Source organism: Saccostrea cucullata, unplaced genomic scaffold (assembly GCF_032062105.1).
Source record: "Saccostrea cucullata isolate Sc308-1 unplaced genomic scaffold, CSIRO_AGI_Scuc_v1 ctg192, whole genome shotgun sequence".
Taxonomy (NCBI): Eukaryota; Metazoa; Mollusca; class Bivalvia; order Ostreida; family Ostreidae; genus Saccostrea; species Saccostrea cuccullata.
Window position 1 is genome coordinate 116,955 of NW_026932625.1, and position 17,920 is coordinate 134,874.

Consider the following 17,920-nt stretch of genomic DNA (forward strand, 5'->3'; position numbering starts at 1 on the left):
AAGTAACAAAACGAGGACCACGACTGTTGATATTCTTGTTTCATCAACTTGTTTGTCAGTAACCAGAATAACAAGTCATACTGTAGAGCTGGAGGGGGAGGGGATGATTACTTAAGGTGGGGAGAAGTTACACCAGTATTGGGTTATAGGAAAGTTGTTGGATGATATCAGTACTGGGGGTGTGGGGATGATACCAGAACTGGAGGAAGGGGGCATATTTTATCAGAACTGGGGAAGGGTGTTGGGTGTGAGGGCATGATTCCTGAGTACTGGGTAATAATACTAGTACTGTATGGGGAAGTTAAGGGGATGATACCAGTTCTGGTGAAGATGAGGCGGTGGTACCAGTACTGGGAAGGTGAGGGGATTTTACCAGTACTGGGGGAGGTGAAGGGATTATACCAGTACTTTGGAAAGTAAGGGGATGATACCAGTACTGGGGGAAGGTGAGGGGATGATACCAGTACTGGGGAAAAATGACGGGATGATACCAGTACTGATTGAAGATGAAGGGATGATACCAGTACTGGGAAAAAATGAGGGGATGATACCCCAGTACTGGGAGAGGTGAAGGGAGAAAAACCCAACCTGGGGGAAAGGTGAGGGGATGATATCAGTTCTGGAAGATGGTTAGGGGATGATACCAGTACTGCGGGAAGGTGAGGAGATGGTACCAGTACTGAGAGAGATGATGAGATGAAGCTAGTACTGGGGCAGATGATGAGATGATACTAGTACTTGGAGAGATGAAGGGATAATATCAGTACTAGGGGAAAGTGTGGAGATGATAACAGTAATTGGGGAGGTGAAGATGAGGGGATGATACCAGTACTTGGGGAAGGTTAAGGGATTATACCAGTATTGGGGGAGATGATGAGATGATACTAGTACTGAGGGAGGTGAAGGAATAATACCATTACTGCGGGAAAGTGAGGGGATGATACCGGTACTGGGTGAAGATGAGGGGATGATACTAGTACTGTGGGAAGGTAAGGAGATGACACCAATACTGAGGGAGATGATGAGATGATACTAGTACTGAGGGAGGTGAAGGGATAATACCAGTACTGGGAGAAAGTGTGGGGATGATGTCAGTACTGCATGGGGGAGGTGAAGGTGAGGAGATGATACCAGTATTGGGGGAGATGATGAGATGATACCAGTACTGAGGGAGGTGACGGGATAATATCAATACTGGGGGAAAGTGTGGGGATAATATCAATACTGGGGAAGGTGAGGGGATGATACCAGCTTTGGGGAAGTTAAGGGGATGATACCAGTGCTGGGGGAAGGTGAGGGGATGATACCAGTGCTGGGGGAAGGTGAGGGGATACCAGTACTCTTGAAGATGAGATGATGATACCAATACAGAGGAAGGTGAGGGGATGATACCAGTACTGGTGGAGATGAGGGGTTGATACCAGTACTGTGAGATGTGAAGAGATGGTACTAGTACTAGGGGAGATGATGAGATGATACTAGTACTTTGGGAGGTGAAGGGATAATATCAGTACTGGGGGAAAGTGTGGAGATTACATCAGTCCTGGGGGAGGAGAAGTTGAGGAGATGATACGAGTACTGGGCGGATGATACCAGTACTGGGGGAAGGTGAAGGGATGATAACAGTACTGGGGGAAGGTGAGGGGATGATACCTGTACTGGGGGAGATGAGGGGATGATACCTGTACTGGGGGAGATAAGGGAATGATACCAGAACTTGGGGAAAGTGAGGGGATGATACCAGTACTGGAGGAAGGTTAGGGGATGATAGCCGTACTGGAGAAAAATAAGGGGATGGTACCCGTACTAAGGGAAGATGAGGGGATGATACCAGTACTGGGGGGAGATGAGGAGATGATACCAATACCTTGGGAAGATGAGGGGATGATGGCCGCACTGGGGAAAAATTAGGGGATGATACCAGTACTGCCAGGAGATGAGAGGATGATACCAGTATTTGGGAAAAATTAGGGGATGATACCAGTTCTGGGGAAGATGAGGCGGTGATACCAGTACTTGGGAGGTGAGGGGATGATACCAGTACTGTAAAAGGTGAGGGGATGAAACAAGTACTGGAGGAAGGTGAGTGAATGTTATCAATACTGGGGAAGGTGAGGGGATGATGCCAGTACTTTGGGAAGGTGAGGGGATGATATCAGTACTGGGGGAAGGTGAGTAAATGTTATAAATACAGGGGAAGGTGAGGGGATGATACCAGTACTGGGGGACGGCGAGGGGATGATATCAGTACTGGGGGAAGGTGTGGGGATGATATCAGTACTTGGGGAAGGTGTGGGGATGATTTCTGTACTGAGGGAAGGTGAGGGGATGATACCAGTACTGTAAAAGGTGAGGGGATGATACAGTACTGGGGGAAGATGAGTGAATGTTATCAATACTGAGGAAAGTGAGGGGATGATGCAAGTACTTTGGGAAGATGAGGGGATGATACTAGTACTGGGGGAAGGTGAGGGGATGATACGAGTACTGGGTGAAGGTGAGGGGATGATACCAGTACTTTGGGAAGGTGAGGGGATGATACCAGTACTGGGGGAAGGTAAGGGGATGATACTAGTACTGGGGGAAGGTGAGGGGATGATACCAGTACTTGGGGAAGGTGAGGGGATGATACTAGTACTGGGAAAGGTGAGTGATTGTTATCAATACTGGGGAAGGTGAGGGGATGATGTCAGTACTTTGGGAAGGTGAGGGGATGATACCAGTACTGGGTGAAGGTGAGGGGATGATACCAGTACTGGGGGAAGGTGAGGGGATGGTACTAGTACTGGGGGAAGGTGAGGGGATGATACCAGTACTGGAGGAAGGTGAGGGGATGATACGAGTACTTGGGGAAGGTGAGGGGATGATACTAGTACTGGGGGAAGGTGAGGGGATGATACCATTACTGGAGGAAGGTGAGGGGATGATACGAGTACTGGGAAAGGTGAGTGAATGTTATCAATACTGGGGTAGGTGCGGGGATGATGACAGTACTTGGGGAAGGCGAGGGGATGATATGAGTACTGGGGGAAGGTGAGGGGATGATACCAGTACTGGGGGATGGTTAGGGGATGACATCAGTAATGGGGGAAGGTGAGGGGATGATACTAGTACTGGGAAAGGTGAGTGATTGTTATCAATACTGGGGAAGGTGAGGGGATGATACTAGTACTGGGAAAGGTGAGTGATTGTTATCAATACTGGGGAAGGTGAGGGGATGATACCAGTACTGGGGGAAGGTGAGAGGATGATACAAGTACTGGGGAAGGTGAGGGGATGATACTAGTACTGGGGGAAGGTGAGGGGATGATACCAATACTGGGGGAAGGTGAGGGGATGATACTAGTACTGGAGGAAGGTGAGGGGATGATACGAGTACTGGGAAAGGTGAGTGAATGTTATCAATACTGGGGAAGGTGAGGGGATGATGACAGTACTTGGGGAAGGTGAGGGGATGATATGAGTACTGGGGGAAGGTGAGGGGATGATACCAGTACTGGGGGATGGTTAGGGGATGACATCAGTAATGGGGGAAGGTGTGGGGATGACATCAGTAATGGGGGAAGGTGAGGAGATGATGCCAGTACTGGGGGAAGGTGAGGAGATGATGCCAGTACTAGGGAAGGCGAGTTGATGATACCAGTACTGGGGAAGGTGAGGGAATGATACCAGTAGTGGGGTAGTTGAGAGGATGATACCAGTATTAGGGGATGATTGATTGATTATTGTTTTTAACGCCGTAGAAATTTAAATATTGTATGAACGGTTTTGAAAGTTTTTGGTTTCTCTCGCGGCCCCCAATGAGCCTACTCTTTTTCGAACTCCAGAGAAACGATCTTTTACGTGCCACGGAAGTTGTTATCCTAGACACGGGGCACCGTTTAACGTCCCATCCGACGGACTTGGAATTTAAAAATAAGAAACAGTTAAATTCAAATATACAAAGATAATAATGCTTATAAAAATATTGACGTTAAAATCTTATTGTAAAAATCTATTTCTTGCAAGTATTGCAAAATTGCACTAGGCGTTACTTTTGTAAAAAGATCTTGCATTGTTTTAACACCATTAAAAAGTTTATTTCGAACAGGTGTAAAATCAGAACATTCTAAAAGTATATGATTTAAAGTTATGGCACAGTCACAAGATATGCATTCAGGTTGATGTTCCCCGCTTAGTAAATCGGAATGGGTAAACCTTGAATGTCCAATTCTTAATCTTGAAAAAAAAAATAACTTCGTCCTGACGTTTCAGACCGAAGTCGGATGATTGATTAACTTTGTTTTGTATTGAATACAATTTATGACTATCACAAAAATCCCAAAATATTTGCCAAAGAGAATTTACAGAAAGTTTCACAAGGTACTTAAGATCGGTGTAAGGAGTTTTAAAAGTAACAATTTCATATTGAAGAGCAGATTTTGCAGCACTGTCAGCCTTGTTATTACCGGGAATACCAATATGACTTGGAATCCAACAAAATTCGACATTTTTACCTTGTTTAGCAAGATGATGTAACTTATTTAATATCCAAAATGTACGGATGATCACTGTTCATATTGTGTATGGACTGTAAACATGAAAGCGAATCTGAAAATATTGTGAAAGAGTTTTTATCCGAAGTTTTAATATATTCCAAAGCAAGTTGTATACTTTAGCTTCAGCCGTAAAAATTGTTGCTTCGTTTGGAAGTCTTACAGAAAAAAACATTTTTATTGACAATTGCAGCGGCCGCAACCCTGCCTTTATCCTTTGAGCCGTCTGTGTAAATTTCTACTGTTGCAGATTTAGAATCTTTTATTTCGTCTAATTTCTGTTTAAAAACGAGGGGATTTGTCTCTGATTTCTTAAGTTCGGAAAGGGATTTATTAACTACGGGTTTAATTAATTTCCACGGTGGTATTTCAGATAGAGAAGTTGATTTTACTATATCTAATGGTAGTTCAGAATCTCTAATATGATTTTTTAATCGCAAACAAATTGGTTTTATGCATTTCTTGTTTTTATCATATAAATGTACATTTTGAGGATGAAATACGCAGTCATGAGCAGGATTGTCCGTATTCACTTTTAATTTAATTATGTATTGTAAAGCTAGTTTAATTCTTCTTAAGTCCAGAGGTGGCTCATTTGATTCCACATATAAACTATCTTTTGGCGAAGTTCTAAAAGCCCCCAAGCACAATCTAAGACCTCGATGGTGGATTGCGTCAAGAGCCTTTATATAAGAAGTCCTAGCTGATCCATACACAATACAACCATAATCTAATTTAGATCTATCAAGAGAGCGATAAAGTTTAAGAAGGGTACTTTTATCAGCTCCCCATTTCGTGTTGGCTATAACTTTTATAATATCTGGGGGAGGTGAGAGGATGATACTAGTACTGGGGAAGGTGAGAGGATGATACCAGTACTGGGGAAGGTGAGGGGATGATACCAGTACTGAGGGAAGATGAGGGGATGATACCAGTACTGGGGAAGGTGAGGGGATGATACCAGTACTGGGAGGAAGGTGAGGGGATGATACCAGTACTGGGAGGAAGGTGAGGGGATGATACCAGTACTGGGAGGAAGGTGAGGGGATGATACCAGTACTGGGAGGAAGGTGAGGGGATGATACCAGTACTGGGGAAGTTAAGGGGATGATACCAGTGCTGGGGGAAGGTGAGGGGATGATACCATTACTGGGGGAGGTGAGGGGATGATACCAGTACTGGGGGAAAGTGACAGGATATTGGTATAATCCCCTCACCTTCCCTCAGTATTGGTATCATCCCCTCACCTTCCCTCAGTACTGGTATCATCCCCTCACCTTCCCCCAGTATTGGAATCATCCCCTCACCTTCCCAAAGTACTGGTATCATTCCCTCACCTTCCCTCAGTACTGGAATCATCCTCTCACCTTCCCTCAGCACTGGTATCATCCCCATACCTTTCCTCAGTAATGGTATCATCCCCTCATCTTCCCCAGTACTGTTATCATTCCCTCATTTTCCCCCATTGTTGGTATAATCCCCTCACCTTCCCTCAGTATTGGTATCATCCCATCACCTTCCCTCAGTACTGGTATCATCCCCTCACCTTCCTCCAGTACTGGTAACATCCCCTCACCTTCCCCAAATACTGGTATCATTCCCTCACCTTCCATCAGTACTGGGGAAGGTGAGGGGATGATACCAGTGCTGGGGGAAGGTGAGGGGATGATACCATTACTTGGTGAGGTGATGATACCAGTACTGAGGGAGGTGAGGGGATGATATCAGTACTAGAGAAGGTGAGGGGATTATATCAGTACTGGCGGAAGGGGAAGGTTTGTTGAATGATAAAGATGTTCAGTTTCATGTTCTGTATTCACTAAAATATCAATACTGAAGTCATATTGTCCAATAAAATATTTATTTTTTTATACAAATACATGAACATATAAACAATACCAGTAACAAGCAATGTTGATCCATTCATAAACATTTTTTCTACAATATAAATGTTTGTATGCAATAAACTCTATGCTTTTATCATTTCTTTTTGTAAATTATACACAACTGGATCATATCAGTGAATAAGTTTGAATTCAATGATTTTATCTGATAGAAAACAATTTCTTAAATGAATGTCTGGTTTTGAGAGGAGAATCAACATATGGATTAACAAGAGATGTTTGTAAAACACTTATGCCCTCCCTCCCCCACAAATTTGAATTTTTCTAAGTCCAAGGCATAACTCTGTCAAAAATGGTGCGATCATACCCAAAACAAAACTTGACCTAGATATTCATCTGACTAATCTGTATACTAAATTCCATTTCAATATGTGCAACCTCTCCAAAGAAAATGAATGGAAACTGCAAATAATTGGAATTTTTGTAAGTCCAAGGGGCATAATTCTGTCAAAAATAGTGCGATCATACCCAAAACACAACTTGACCTAGATATTCATCTGACTAATCTGTATATTTAATTCCATTTTAATATGTGCCACCTCTCCAAAGAAAATGAACGGAAACTGCAAATAATTGGAATTTTTGTAAGTCCAAGGGGCATAACTCTGTCAAAAATGGTGCGATCGTACCCAAAACTTAACTTGAACTAGATATTCATCTGATATACTTGTATACCAAATTTCATTTCAGTATGTGCAACAGTTGTAAAGAAAATAAACGGAGACTGCAAATAATTGGAATTTTTCTAAGTCCAAGGGGCATAACTCTGTCAATTATAGTGCGATCTTACCCAAAACAGAACTTGACCTAGATATTCATTTGATATACCTGTATACCAAATTTCATTTCAGTATGTGCAACAGTTGTGAAGAAAATGAATGGAAACTAAATGGACCGACAGACCGACATACCGACCGACCGACAGACAGCAGCAAAGCAATATGCCCTCCCCTCTTCGAAGGGGGGCATAAAAATATACATGTAATTATACTTACAGTATTAAAAAGTGATAAATTGAAAGGCCACAGAGCTCACCTGAGTAACATCTACCTCTTAACAAAGGTCAACTTCAAGTTCATCATTACACAATTTTAGTATACTGAACTTTCTACAAATCTTAACTTTTCTGGCCTAGAGGTTCTAATGAGATTACTTATGGAAGCCAATTGCATTTTTGCCTTTTTATGATTATTTCCCTTTGAAAGTGGTCATGACCCTTCATTTGAAAAGTGATTTTTAAACCTAAGGATGCTTTCTGTCTGTTTTCAGTTGGATAGAGAGACACAGGTAGAAGGAGGGGTGCCAGACAAAGGTGATCAGAAAAGCTTACAGCTCATGTGAGTTAGATCCTCATAGAATTAATTTGTAAAACAAAACGGGTAAAAGTTTTAACCCTTCACATTTGGAAAAAATTGAATTTTCTTGCTTTGGGAAGTTGGTCCAGTAAAAGAAATGAACATAACAAAATCAAAAACTTTACTGACAGCCAAACAGAAAATGAGATGAATAATTTAGAACAGCTTACTTGAGTCTTTGGCTAACTAAATGTATACAAGAATAACTTTGAACAATAAATAATATTAGGAAAAAAAATCTTTCCAAAAAACTTCTTTAGGGAACCAGTACATTTACAAGAAGCAAGCCTTTTTTTACACGGATATTGAAAAGATTAAACTCTTCTTTGTAAATACAATACTACAAATTAAAACTCAATTAACTTTTTTTTACCAGACAAAATTAAGTTTCCTCATCAAGGCGCTCTTACAATAAAATGTATCTATTGATGAAGATAGAAATTATAAACAAAGTAAACCATTGCATCAGAAACCTGCACGAATGTTCAGAATCTGAATAAAAGTGTCAGTATACAATACATATATTAAGCTTCTGCAGCAGGCAGATAAAATATACATCTACAGAGATGAGTATAAAAATAGTATTTATATGTAATACTATTGAAACAAAAACACTCTGTATTGAAATAAAGTTTCCAGAGATGGTCAGGTGCTGAAAATGGCGGCACTGATAGTCATCTCAACTTCACAACCACCTCATCATGTTACAAAAAAAAAATGTACATTTTATTATGTCAAACTTAAAAATAAATTAAAAAGAAATATGATATGTAGAAAAAATAATCCAGATTATAACACTGGATCTAACAAAATACTAGCATACATCATGAAAATGTCAGTACACTGAAGGCAAGAGATGTAAATGGCACTCTGTTTTCTGTAGAACTGTATTCCAACTCTCTCCCCTGCCTTCTTTCATAACTATATATGAGCAACTCTGTATGAAATGTGTGATGTAATGTACTCTGTAATTCCACTTGTACTATGGTCAGATGATGAAATAACAGCACAATCACTGACTTAACAACAGATACACATGTACAACAATACCACCCCAAAATCATTTTTGAGAATTTGCTTTTTCAACTGACTGAATACAAGTATAAGACAATTAATCACATCTCAATCCAGTTTGTTTCATAATCTTGGATTAACATATATATTACTATCTGAAGTGAGTTAAATATTAAACAATCATTATGCTTTTGTAAAATCATCATAAAATGCCTTTGAATTCACAATAACTGCACGGGGCTCCTTCTTATAACCTACATGTACATCCTCTGTAACCCACCACTGATTCACAATGATTCTCTCTATGAGGGAGCTTGTGGACTCAAATCCATGATTTGCAATGATGGATAACCTATGACTTCACGAATATCAAAAAAAGTTACACTGCCTATGCATCATTACAAAAATATAAACAGCTACATGTATTGTAAAATCACAGGACTCTAGTTCTGGACTTCTTCACTGGGTCTACGTGAACTGCTTGTGTCTGAGAATTCATCCACATCTGAGCTGATTTCAAGGTCATTGTCCCTCAAGCCTTCCCGATGTGATGATGTTATTATTATAGGAGGCTCGTTATTTTCCACTCTGTAAGGATGTAATGATGTCATGATTATTGGAGATTCATTGTTCTCCGTCCCCTCGCGATCTAACGACGTCAGAATCACTGGACGTTCGGCGTCCTCCACTTCCTCCCCGTCTAACGACGTCATCATTATAGGAGGCCCGCTGAGACTCGAATAACAATGTTCAGGGGGAGATAAATGGGGATAATAAGGAGGAATCCAGCACACACTGGCTGGAGTTGTCCCTCTTGTACAGATCTCTACACAGGAAGTGCTCATGGCTTCAGCGTAAGAAGGCGGGTCCTCTATCTGCTCGTTCACCTCCTCCGGCAGGAGAACAGAGTGGTTCAGATCAGATTCGGTGGCTTCCATGTAGCTGGGTGGGGCATTGTCATCCGTGCTGCTACAAGAAAATAAAAGTTTCCCTTAAAGCAGAAAAAAATTATCTTCTGATTTATATTTACTCTTTAAAACATAAGAAAGAAAGGGAAAGTCATCACTCTTTTGTAAAACCATCAAGAAACACCTTAGGATTCATATTATCTACATGGGAACCTTTAATACCATTTCACTATTGTACACATCACTGGTTTGCATTTTACTCTCACCTGTACATTTTTCTCTTACTTGTTATTTCATTCTTACCTGTATATTTCACTCTCACCAGTACATTTCATTCTTACCTGTATATTTCTCTTTAACCTGTACATTTCATTCTTACCCGTATATTTCACCCTTACCTGTACATTTCAATTTTACCTGTACATTTCACTCTTACCTGTACATTTCACTCATACCTGTACATTTCACTCTTACCTGTACATTTCACTCTTACCTGTACATTTCACTCATACCTGTACATTTCACTCTAACATTTCACTCTTACCTGTACATTTCACTCTTACCTGTACATTTCACTCTTACCTGTATATTTCACTCTTACCTGTACATTTGACTCTTACCTGTACATTTGACTCTTACCTGTACATTTGACTCTTACCTGTATATTTCACCCTTACCTGTACATTTCATTCTTACCTGTATATTTCACTCTTACCTGTATATTTCTCTTTAACCAGTACATTTCTCTTTATCCAGTACATTTCACTCTTACCTGTACATTTCACTCATACCTGTACATTTCACTCATACCTGTACATTTCACCCTTACCTGTACATTTCACTCTTACCTGTACATTTCACTCATACCTGTACATTTCACTCTTACCTGTACATTTCAATCATACCTGTACATTTCACCCTTACCTGTACATTTCAGTCATACGTGTACATTTCACTCTTACCTGTACATTTCACTCTTACCTGTACATTTCACCCTTACCTGTACATTTCATTCTTACCTGTATATTTCACTCTTACCTGTATATTTCACTCTTACCTGTATATTTCACTCTTACCTGTACATTTCACTCTTACCTGTAACTTTCACCCTTACCTGTACATTTCATTCTTACCTGTATACTTCACTCTTACCTGTACATTTCTCTTTAACCAGTACATTTCACTCTTACCTGTACATTTCACTCTTACCTGTACATTTCACTCTTACCTGTACATTTCACCCTTACCTGTACATTTCACCCTTACCTGTACATTTTACTCTTACCTGTACATTTCACTCTTACCTGTACATTTCACTCATACCTGTACATTTCACTCTTACCTGTACATTTCACTCATACCTGTACATTTCACCCTTACCTGTACATTTCAGTCATACCTGTACATTTCACTCTTACCTGTACATTTCACTCATACCTGTACATTTCACTCTTACCTGTACATTTCACTCATACCTGTACATTTCACCCTTACCTGTACATTTCAGTCATACCTGTACATTTCACTCTTACCTGTACATTTCAGTCTTACCTGTACATTTCACTTATACCTGTAACTTTCACTCTTACCTGTGCATTTCACTCTTACCTGTATATTTTACTCATACCTGTACATTTCACCCTTACCTGTACATTTCACTCATACCTGTGCATTTTTGTCTTTCCTGTACATTTTACTCTTACCTGTATATATTACTGTTACCTGTAAATTTCACTCTTACCTGTACATTTCACTTGGGGTCAGGGCCTCAATAATGACAGTCTCTGGGGGATTATCACCGTCTTGATTTACTGCCATTGTGGCTATGGCTTGTCTTCTCTGCTGTAAATCAGAATTCTTATTTAAAATTTCTTGATATTTTGAACATTAAAAAAATGTCTTAACCCAACATAGGAATAAGCTACATAAATACACACACTGTGAAATTATTTACATGATATTTTTGCTCCACGTCAGAGTATTCCTTTAATCAGTCAAAATAGGAAAAGAAAAACTTTTGCAGTCATCTTGTGTTAGAGGAGCTTGAAATGTATTTAACTTTCTAATCCTGAATCTAAAAGCAATATGCTGGTTTGATTTTTAAAATTTTACAAATTTTTAAAGCAGATTTTTGTTTTTCTTCTGAATTTGTAGCAACAGAATTACTTCAATGATATTTTTTCCTGTTCTACAGAATTCTCTAGTTTAATCAAAATCACAGAAAATTGATGACAATTTGTGTTCCTTAAATGACCTTAAAAGCGTCCTGAGTTGACTTATATCTATTTGTACTAACCTCCTTGTAACTATTTCCACAATGTCAGAACCCACCTGTTTTCACTTTGTTAAACTGCTTGTTGAATGCAGTGTAACAGAGAGAAAACCTGAGGGTTCAGAGGGTGCTACGTCCATAGCTTGTACTAATCTGTTATCCATACTTATCTCCTTAGCCTTCTGAGTTAACCTATCTGAACTACCCTGCCAGCCTCCTGAACTAAACTATCTGTACCTAGCTACTAATCCTCCTAAGTTGACCTATTTGTACTTATCAAATCAGAGTTGACCTAATTGTACTTCCCTCCCAGCCTCTTAAGTTAAGCTATCTGTACCTAGCTACTCAGCCTCCTGAGTTGACCTTTCTATACTAGCTCCCCAGCCTCCTGGAATGGCAAATCTGTACTTATCAAATCAGCCTCTTGAGCTAACTATCTGTACCTTCATCCTCAGCCTCCTGCAATGATCTATCTGTACCTACCTCTTTAGCCTCCTGTGTTGACTTATCTGAACCTAGCTCCTTAGCCTCCTGGGATAACCTATCTGTACCTACATCCTCAGCCGCCTTGGTTGACCTATCTATACTCATCTCCGCAGCCTCTTGAGTTAACCTATCTGTACCTAGATCCCCAGTCTCCTGAGTTAACCTATCTGTACCTAGATCCCCAGTCTCCTCAGTAAACCTATCTGTACCTAGATCCCCAGTCTCCTGAGTTAACCTATCTGTACCTAGATCCCCAGTCTCCTGAGTTAACCTATCTGTACCTAGATCCCCAGTCTCCTGAGTTAACCCATCTGTACCTAGATCCCCAGTCTCCTGAGTTAACCTATCTGTACCTAGATCTCCAGTCTCCTGAGTTAACCTATCTGTACCTAGATCCCCAGTCTCCTGAGTTAACCTATCTGTACCTAGATCCCCAGTCTCCTGAGTTAACCTATCTGTACCTAGATCCCCAGTCTCCTGAGTTAACCTATCTGTACCTAGATCTCCAGTGTCCTGTGTTGACCTATCTGTACTTACGTCCTCAGTCTCCTGAGTTAACCTATCTGTACCTAGATCCCAAGTCTCCTGAGTTAACCTATCTGTACCTAGATCTCCAGTCTCCTGAGTTAACCTATCTGTACCTAGATCCCCAGTCTCTTGAGTTAACCTATCTGTACCTAGATCCCCAGTCTCCTGAGTAAACCTATCTGTACCTAGATCCCCAGTCTCCTGAGTTAACCTATCTGTACCTAGATCTCCAGTCTCCTGAGTTAACCTATCTGTACCTAGATCCCCAGTCTCCTGAGTTAACCTATCTGTACTTAGATCTCCAGTCTCCTAAGTTAACCTATCTGTACCTAGATCTCTAGTCTCCTGAGTTTACCTATCTGTACCTAGATCTCCAGTCTCCTGAGTTAACCTATCTGTACCTAGATCCCCAGTCTCTTGAGTTAACCTATCTGTACCTAGATCCCCAGTCTCCTGAGTTAACCTATCTGTACCTAGATCCCAAGTCTCCTGAGTTAACCTATCTGTACCTAGATCCCCAGTCTCCTCAGTAAACCTATCTGTACCTAGATCCGCAGTCTCCTGAGTTAACCTATCTGTACCTAGATCCCCAGTTACCTGAGTTAACCTATCTGTACCTAGATCTCCAGTCTCCTGAGTTAACCTATCTGTACCTAGATCACCAGTCTCCTGAGTTAACCTATCTGTACCTAGATCCCCAGTCTCCTGAGTTAACCTATCTGTACCTAGATCCCCAGTCTCCTGAGTTAACCTATCTGTACCTAGATCCCAAGTCTCCTGAGTTAACCTATCTGTACCTAGATCCCCAGTCTCCTCAGTAAACCTATCTGTACCTAGATCCCCAGTCTCCTGAGTTAACCTATCTGTACCTAGATCTCTAGTCTCCTGAGTTTACCTATCTGTACCTAGATCTCCAGTCTCCTGAGTTAACCTATCTGTACCTAGATCCCCAGTCTCTTGAGTTAACCTATCTGTACCTAGATCCCCAGTCTCCTGAGTTAACCTATCTGTACCTAGATCCCCAGTCTCCTGAGTTAACCTATCTGTACCTAGATCCCCAGTCTCCTCAGTAAACCTATCTGTACCTAGATCCCCAGTCTCCTGAGTAAACCTATCTGTACCTAGATCCCCAGTTACCTGAGTTAACCTATCTGTACCTAGATCTCCAGTCTCCTGAGTTAACCTATCTGTACCTAGATCCCCAGTATCCTGAGTTAACCTATCTGTACCTAGGTCTCCAGTCTCCTGAGTTAACCTATCTGTACCTAGATCCCCAGTCTCCTGAGTTAACCTATCTGTACCTAGATCCCAAGTCTCCTGAGTTAACCTATCTGTACCTAGATCCCCAGTCTCCTCAGTAAACCTATCTGTACCTAGATCCCCTGTCTCCTGAGTTAACCTATCTGTACCTAGATCCCCAGTTACCTGAGTTAACCTATCTGTACCTAGATCTCCAGTCTCCTGAGTTAAACTATCTGTACCTAGATCCCCAGTCTCCTGAATTAACCTATCTGTACCTAGATCTCCAGCGTCCTGTGTTGAACTATCTGTACTTACGTCCTCAGTCTCCTGAGTTAACCTATCTGTACCTAGATCCCAAGTCTCCTGAGTTAACCTATCTGTACTTAGCTCCTCAGCCCCCTGTTTTGATGTATCTGTACTTAGCCCCTCAGCCACCTGAGCAGACGTATTTGTACTTAGGTCCTGAGAAGACCTGCCTGTACTTACTTCCTTAGTCCACTGAATTGACCTATCTGTACTTGCTTCTTTAAGCCTCTTTAAGTTGGCCTATCTGTACCTACCTCTTTAGTCTCCTGAGTTGACCTATCTGTACCTACCTTCTCATTCTCTTGAGTTGACCTATCTGTACCTACCTCTTCATTCTCCTGGGTTGACCTATCTGTGCCTACCTCCTCATTCTCCTGAGTTGACCTATCTGTACCTACCTCCTCATTCTCCTGAGTTGACCTATCTGTACCTACCTTCTCATTCTCTTGAGTTGACCTATCTGTAGCTACCTCTTCATTCTCCTGGGTTGACATATCTGTGCCTACCTCCTCATTCTCCTGAGTTGACCTATCTGTGCCTACCTCCTCATTCTCCTGAGTTGACCTATCTGTGCCTACCTCCTCATTCTCCTGAGTTGACCTATCTGTACCTACCTCCTCATTCTCCTGAGCTGACTTATCTGTACCTACCTTCTCAGCCTCCTGAGTTGATGAATCTGTACTTAACACCTCAGCCTCTGACTTATCTGTACTTAGTTTCTCAGCCTCCTGAGTTGACCTATCTGTTCTTCCCTCCTTGTTTTCCTGACTTAACCTATCTGTACTTAAATACTCAGCCACCTGAGTTGACCTATCTGTACTTACCTCCTCAGCTTGTCTCTCCAGAAGCTGTTCTTTTCTGGCTTGTAAGAACTGACATGAAGCAACAAGGAACACAATGAGAGAAAAACCAATCAAGATGGGGCCTGCTTCGACAATACCACTTAATCCAGCTATAGAGAATCAAAATAAAATGCCTCAGTAAATCAATGTAACTTTTATCATAATTACTTACTACTTTCAAAACCTCTATACAAAAAAGGATACATATACTAGAATTGACATTAAGTTGCAAAATAGTACTTCTTAAATACAAAGTTTTGTAAATGTTTATCCGCATTCATGTACACAGAATACACTCAGAATACTAGATTTGAAGATAAAACATACATTTACGATACACATACCTATCCAGGTCAACATTATACCAATGGTCAGCAGGATCCCAGCTATGACCCCCAGAAAGAGCCCCCTAAAGCATGGCTGCTTCCCCCGGGGCTGGACGGTACCAAAGAAGGTGTGGTGGGTGGACGACCATTGCTGTCTACGACTCACAGAGATGTGGCTCACCCGGAACATGGTCATTCCCCAGTCACCATTGTAACCAAGGGAGGTTTGATGAGTGAGCACTCTCCCTTTTTATAAAATAAAACATAGGTAATCAAAGATTACGAAGCTCACCTCTATAATGTAATCAGTTAAAGTTATGTAAATCTCACATCATATTTTCTTAACAATCAGTATTTATTCTGACAACAATATTCAGGCAAGTTCTGTTTAAATAGGTCTTAAAGTTCATTGGGATTGATCAGTTCCAAAACTTTTAACCTGGTTATTCGTTTGGAAAATGTAGGTCAGATCCAGCATCCGAAGCAAGTTTTGACTGTTCATTCTTAGATGCATCATCCATGCAAGTTTGGTCCAGGTAGGGATAATAGTTACTTGGGAATAACCTTGTCACTAATCTGGAAAATATAGGTCAGATCCAGCATCCGAAGCAAGTCTGGTAGTGTCCATCCCTAGATGCATCATCCATGCAAGTTTGGTCAGAGTAGGGCTTCTAGATACTTGGGAATGGACCTGCTCTAAAAACTTTAATGTGGTCACTCATCTGGAAAATGTAAGTCAGATCCAGCATCCAAAGCAAGCCATGTAAGTTTGGCTTGGGAATGGACCTGCTCCAAAAACTTTAACCTGGTCACTCATCTGGAAAATATAGGTCAGATCCAGCATCTGAAGCAAGTCTGGTAGTGTCCATCCCTAGTCCAGGTAGGGCTTATAGTTACTTGGAAATGGACCTGCGCCTAAAACTTTAACTGGGAGGTCGACGCAGGGGTTATAGCATAAGCACTTCTCGACTACGTTGAGGTGAGCTAAAAATCATGTAAATAGTTTTATTCTTGCATATAAATCATAATTTTATAAAAATTATAAGGATTTCTAAGACTGACTTGAATACCTCTCATATTAAAACAGAAATTCAGTGAAGGATGGATTCCTTCCTTAATGACACATGCAGTAACTGAAGCTGTTTAATGATATATTGGAGAAAAATATACAGGGCTAAGTCTTTAGTAAAGGGTGCTGTATCCTTTGAATTTGAAGTTTTAAATTTAAAATATTGGCAAAATTGGAAATATTGAAGACAAATTATGCTGTACTTCTATAAACTTAAAGGTAGCCTGACTGTATCATGTCAGCTGATCATCCATCTGCACTGACAGGCCCGGTATATTCATATACATTTCAATCGACCTGCATTCATCCTTTATTAATCTCAAATATAAACATGATCAAGTATATATTGTGGTATCTAAGAATTTATAAAAGTTTGCTAAGCAGCAGCTGGCTTTAAAACAATAATAATTTAATTTTCAAAAGAATGATGTGATCATGGTGATAACAATGTAGAATTTTGTCCTAATTTAAAATTTCTTCATCAATTTTTAAGGAAAAAAAGATGCATGACTTTCAACCTTTTTTTTTATTCATTAAACAGTTAGACTTGAAATTTTCCAACATTTTGATGTCTTATGTACATAATGATCGAGCAGATACATGCAGTTAACCAATTTCACATACTGCACGTGTTAATATTAATTTAAGAGCTATAAATGTCCATCCCTAGATGCATAATCCATGTAATAATAAAATGTTGATACTGTACTTCATGTCACTATAAAACTCATTGATATAGCATTTAGTGAGTTTTATACAGTTCATACTCTTTGATGCAACCATTGTCTTCAGATTCAAACAGGTAAGATTTATTTTTACCTTTTGACACAAATTCCTTCAAACATAAAAATCCTCAAGCTGTTAACATTTTAGAATATGAGAAATCAGTATCTATACACGATTATGAGGGAAAAACATGAAACCCAGAGTTAGGTCCAGTCCAAAAAAACTGCATTGTGTAAATTCTGAACCTAGAGAAAATTTAAAACAAAGAAAAATCCAAAAATCCACACTTACGGTACTCCCCCTTCTTCTCAGCATCAGCAACGTTTGTTGTTAGAATGAAATTACCAAAGGAGTTCCGCAAGGATTACATAGGCATATTAGAAAATTCTAGAGGTATTCCGATAACG

At 40.5% G+C, this 17,920-nt stretch overlaps 2 protein-coding genes across 3 annotated transcripts; both read right to left on the reverse strand.

Moving 5' to 3' along the window:
* Positions 1–167: 167 nt before the first annotated feature.
* Positions 168–6,148, reverse strand: LOC134235687 (mucin-2-like). The gene is made up of 9 exons (XM_062717834.1): positions 6,022–6,148; positions 5,796–5,914; positions 5,184–5,713; positions 3,409–3,645; positions 2,697–2,935; positions 2,216–2,368; positions 1,594–2,043; positions 1,063–1,455; positions 168–466 (listed from the first exon to the last, which is right to left on the reverse strand). The coding sequence occupies exons 1-9, from the start codon at positions 6,146–6,148 to the stop codon at positions 168–170; spliced, it is 2,547 nt and encodes an 848-aa protein (XP_062573818.1).
* Positions 6,149–6,369: 221 nt separating this feature from the next.
* Positions 6,370–17,840, reverse strand: LOC134235666 (uncharacterized). 2 transcript variants are annotated; one of them, XR_009985457.1, is made up of 6 exons: positions 17,805–17,840; positions 15,737–15,964; positions 15,375–15,502; positions 11,458–11,558; positions 7,237–9,777; positions 6,370–7,074 (listed from the first exon to the last, which is right to left on the reverse strand). XR_009985457.1 is itself a non-coding variant. In XM_062717805.1 (5 exons), exons 2-5 carry the CDS (start codon positions 15,912–15,914, stop codon positions 9,252–9,254), a joined length of 933 nt encoding a protein of 310 aa, XP_062573789.1. In that variant the 5' UTR covers positions 15,915–15,964; positions 17,805–17,840; the 3' UTR covers positions 6,370–9,251. The 2 variants fall into 2 exon arrangements, 1 of the variants encoding a protein (XP_062573789.1); XM_062717805.1 differs by having other exon boundaries at positions 6,370–9,777.
* Positions 17,841–17,920: the final 80 nt, after the last annotated feature.

Bases quoted from the DNA above. Each gene is read 5' to 3' on its own strand.
- LOC134235666 (XM_062717805.1), bottom strand. From the start codon at position 15,914: ATGACCATGTTCCGGGTGAGCCACATCTCTGTGAGTCGTAGACAGCAA. The intron at 11,559-15,374 runs GTAAGTACAGAT...TCTGATTTACAG, and splicing joins TGGAGAGACAAGCTGAGGAG to CAGAGAAGACAAGCCATAGC. The intron at 9,778-11,457 runs GTAAGAGTGAAA...ATTTTCTTGTAG, and splicing joins ACCCCAAGTGAAATGTACAG to CAGCACGGATGACAATGCCC.
- LOC134235687 (XM_062717834.1), bottom strand. From the start codon at position 6,148: ATGGAAGGTGAGGGAATGATACCAGTATTTGGGGAAGGTGAGGGGATG. The intron at 2,044-2,215 runs GTATCATCCCCT...CACCTTTTACAG, and splicing joins CTCGCCGTCCCCCAGTACTG to TACTGGTATCATCCCCTCAC. The intron at 467-1,062 runs GTATTATCCCTT...ATTTTTCCCCAG, and splicing joins CACACTTTCTCCCAGTACTG to TACTGGTATCATCCCCTCAC.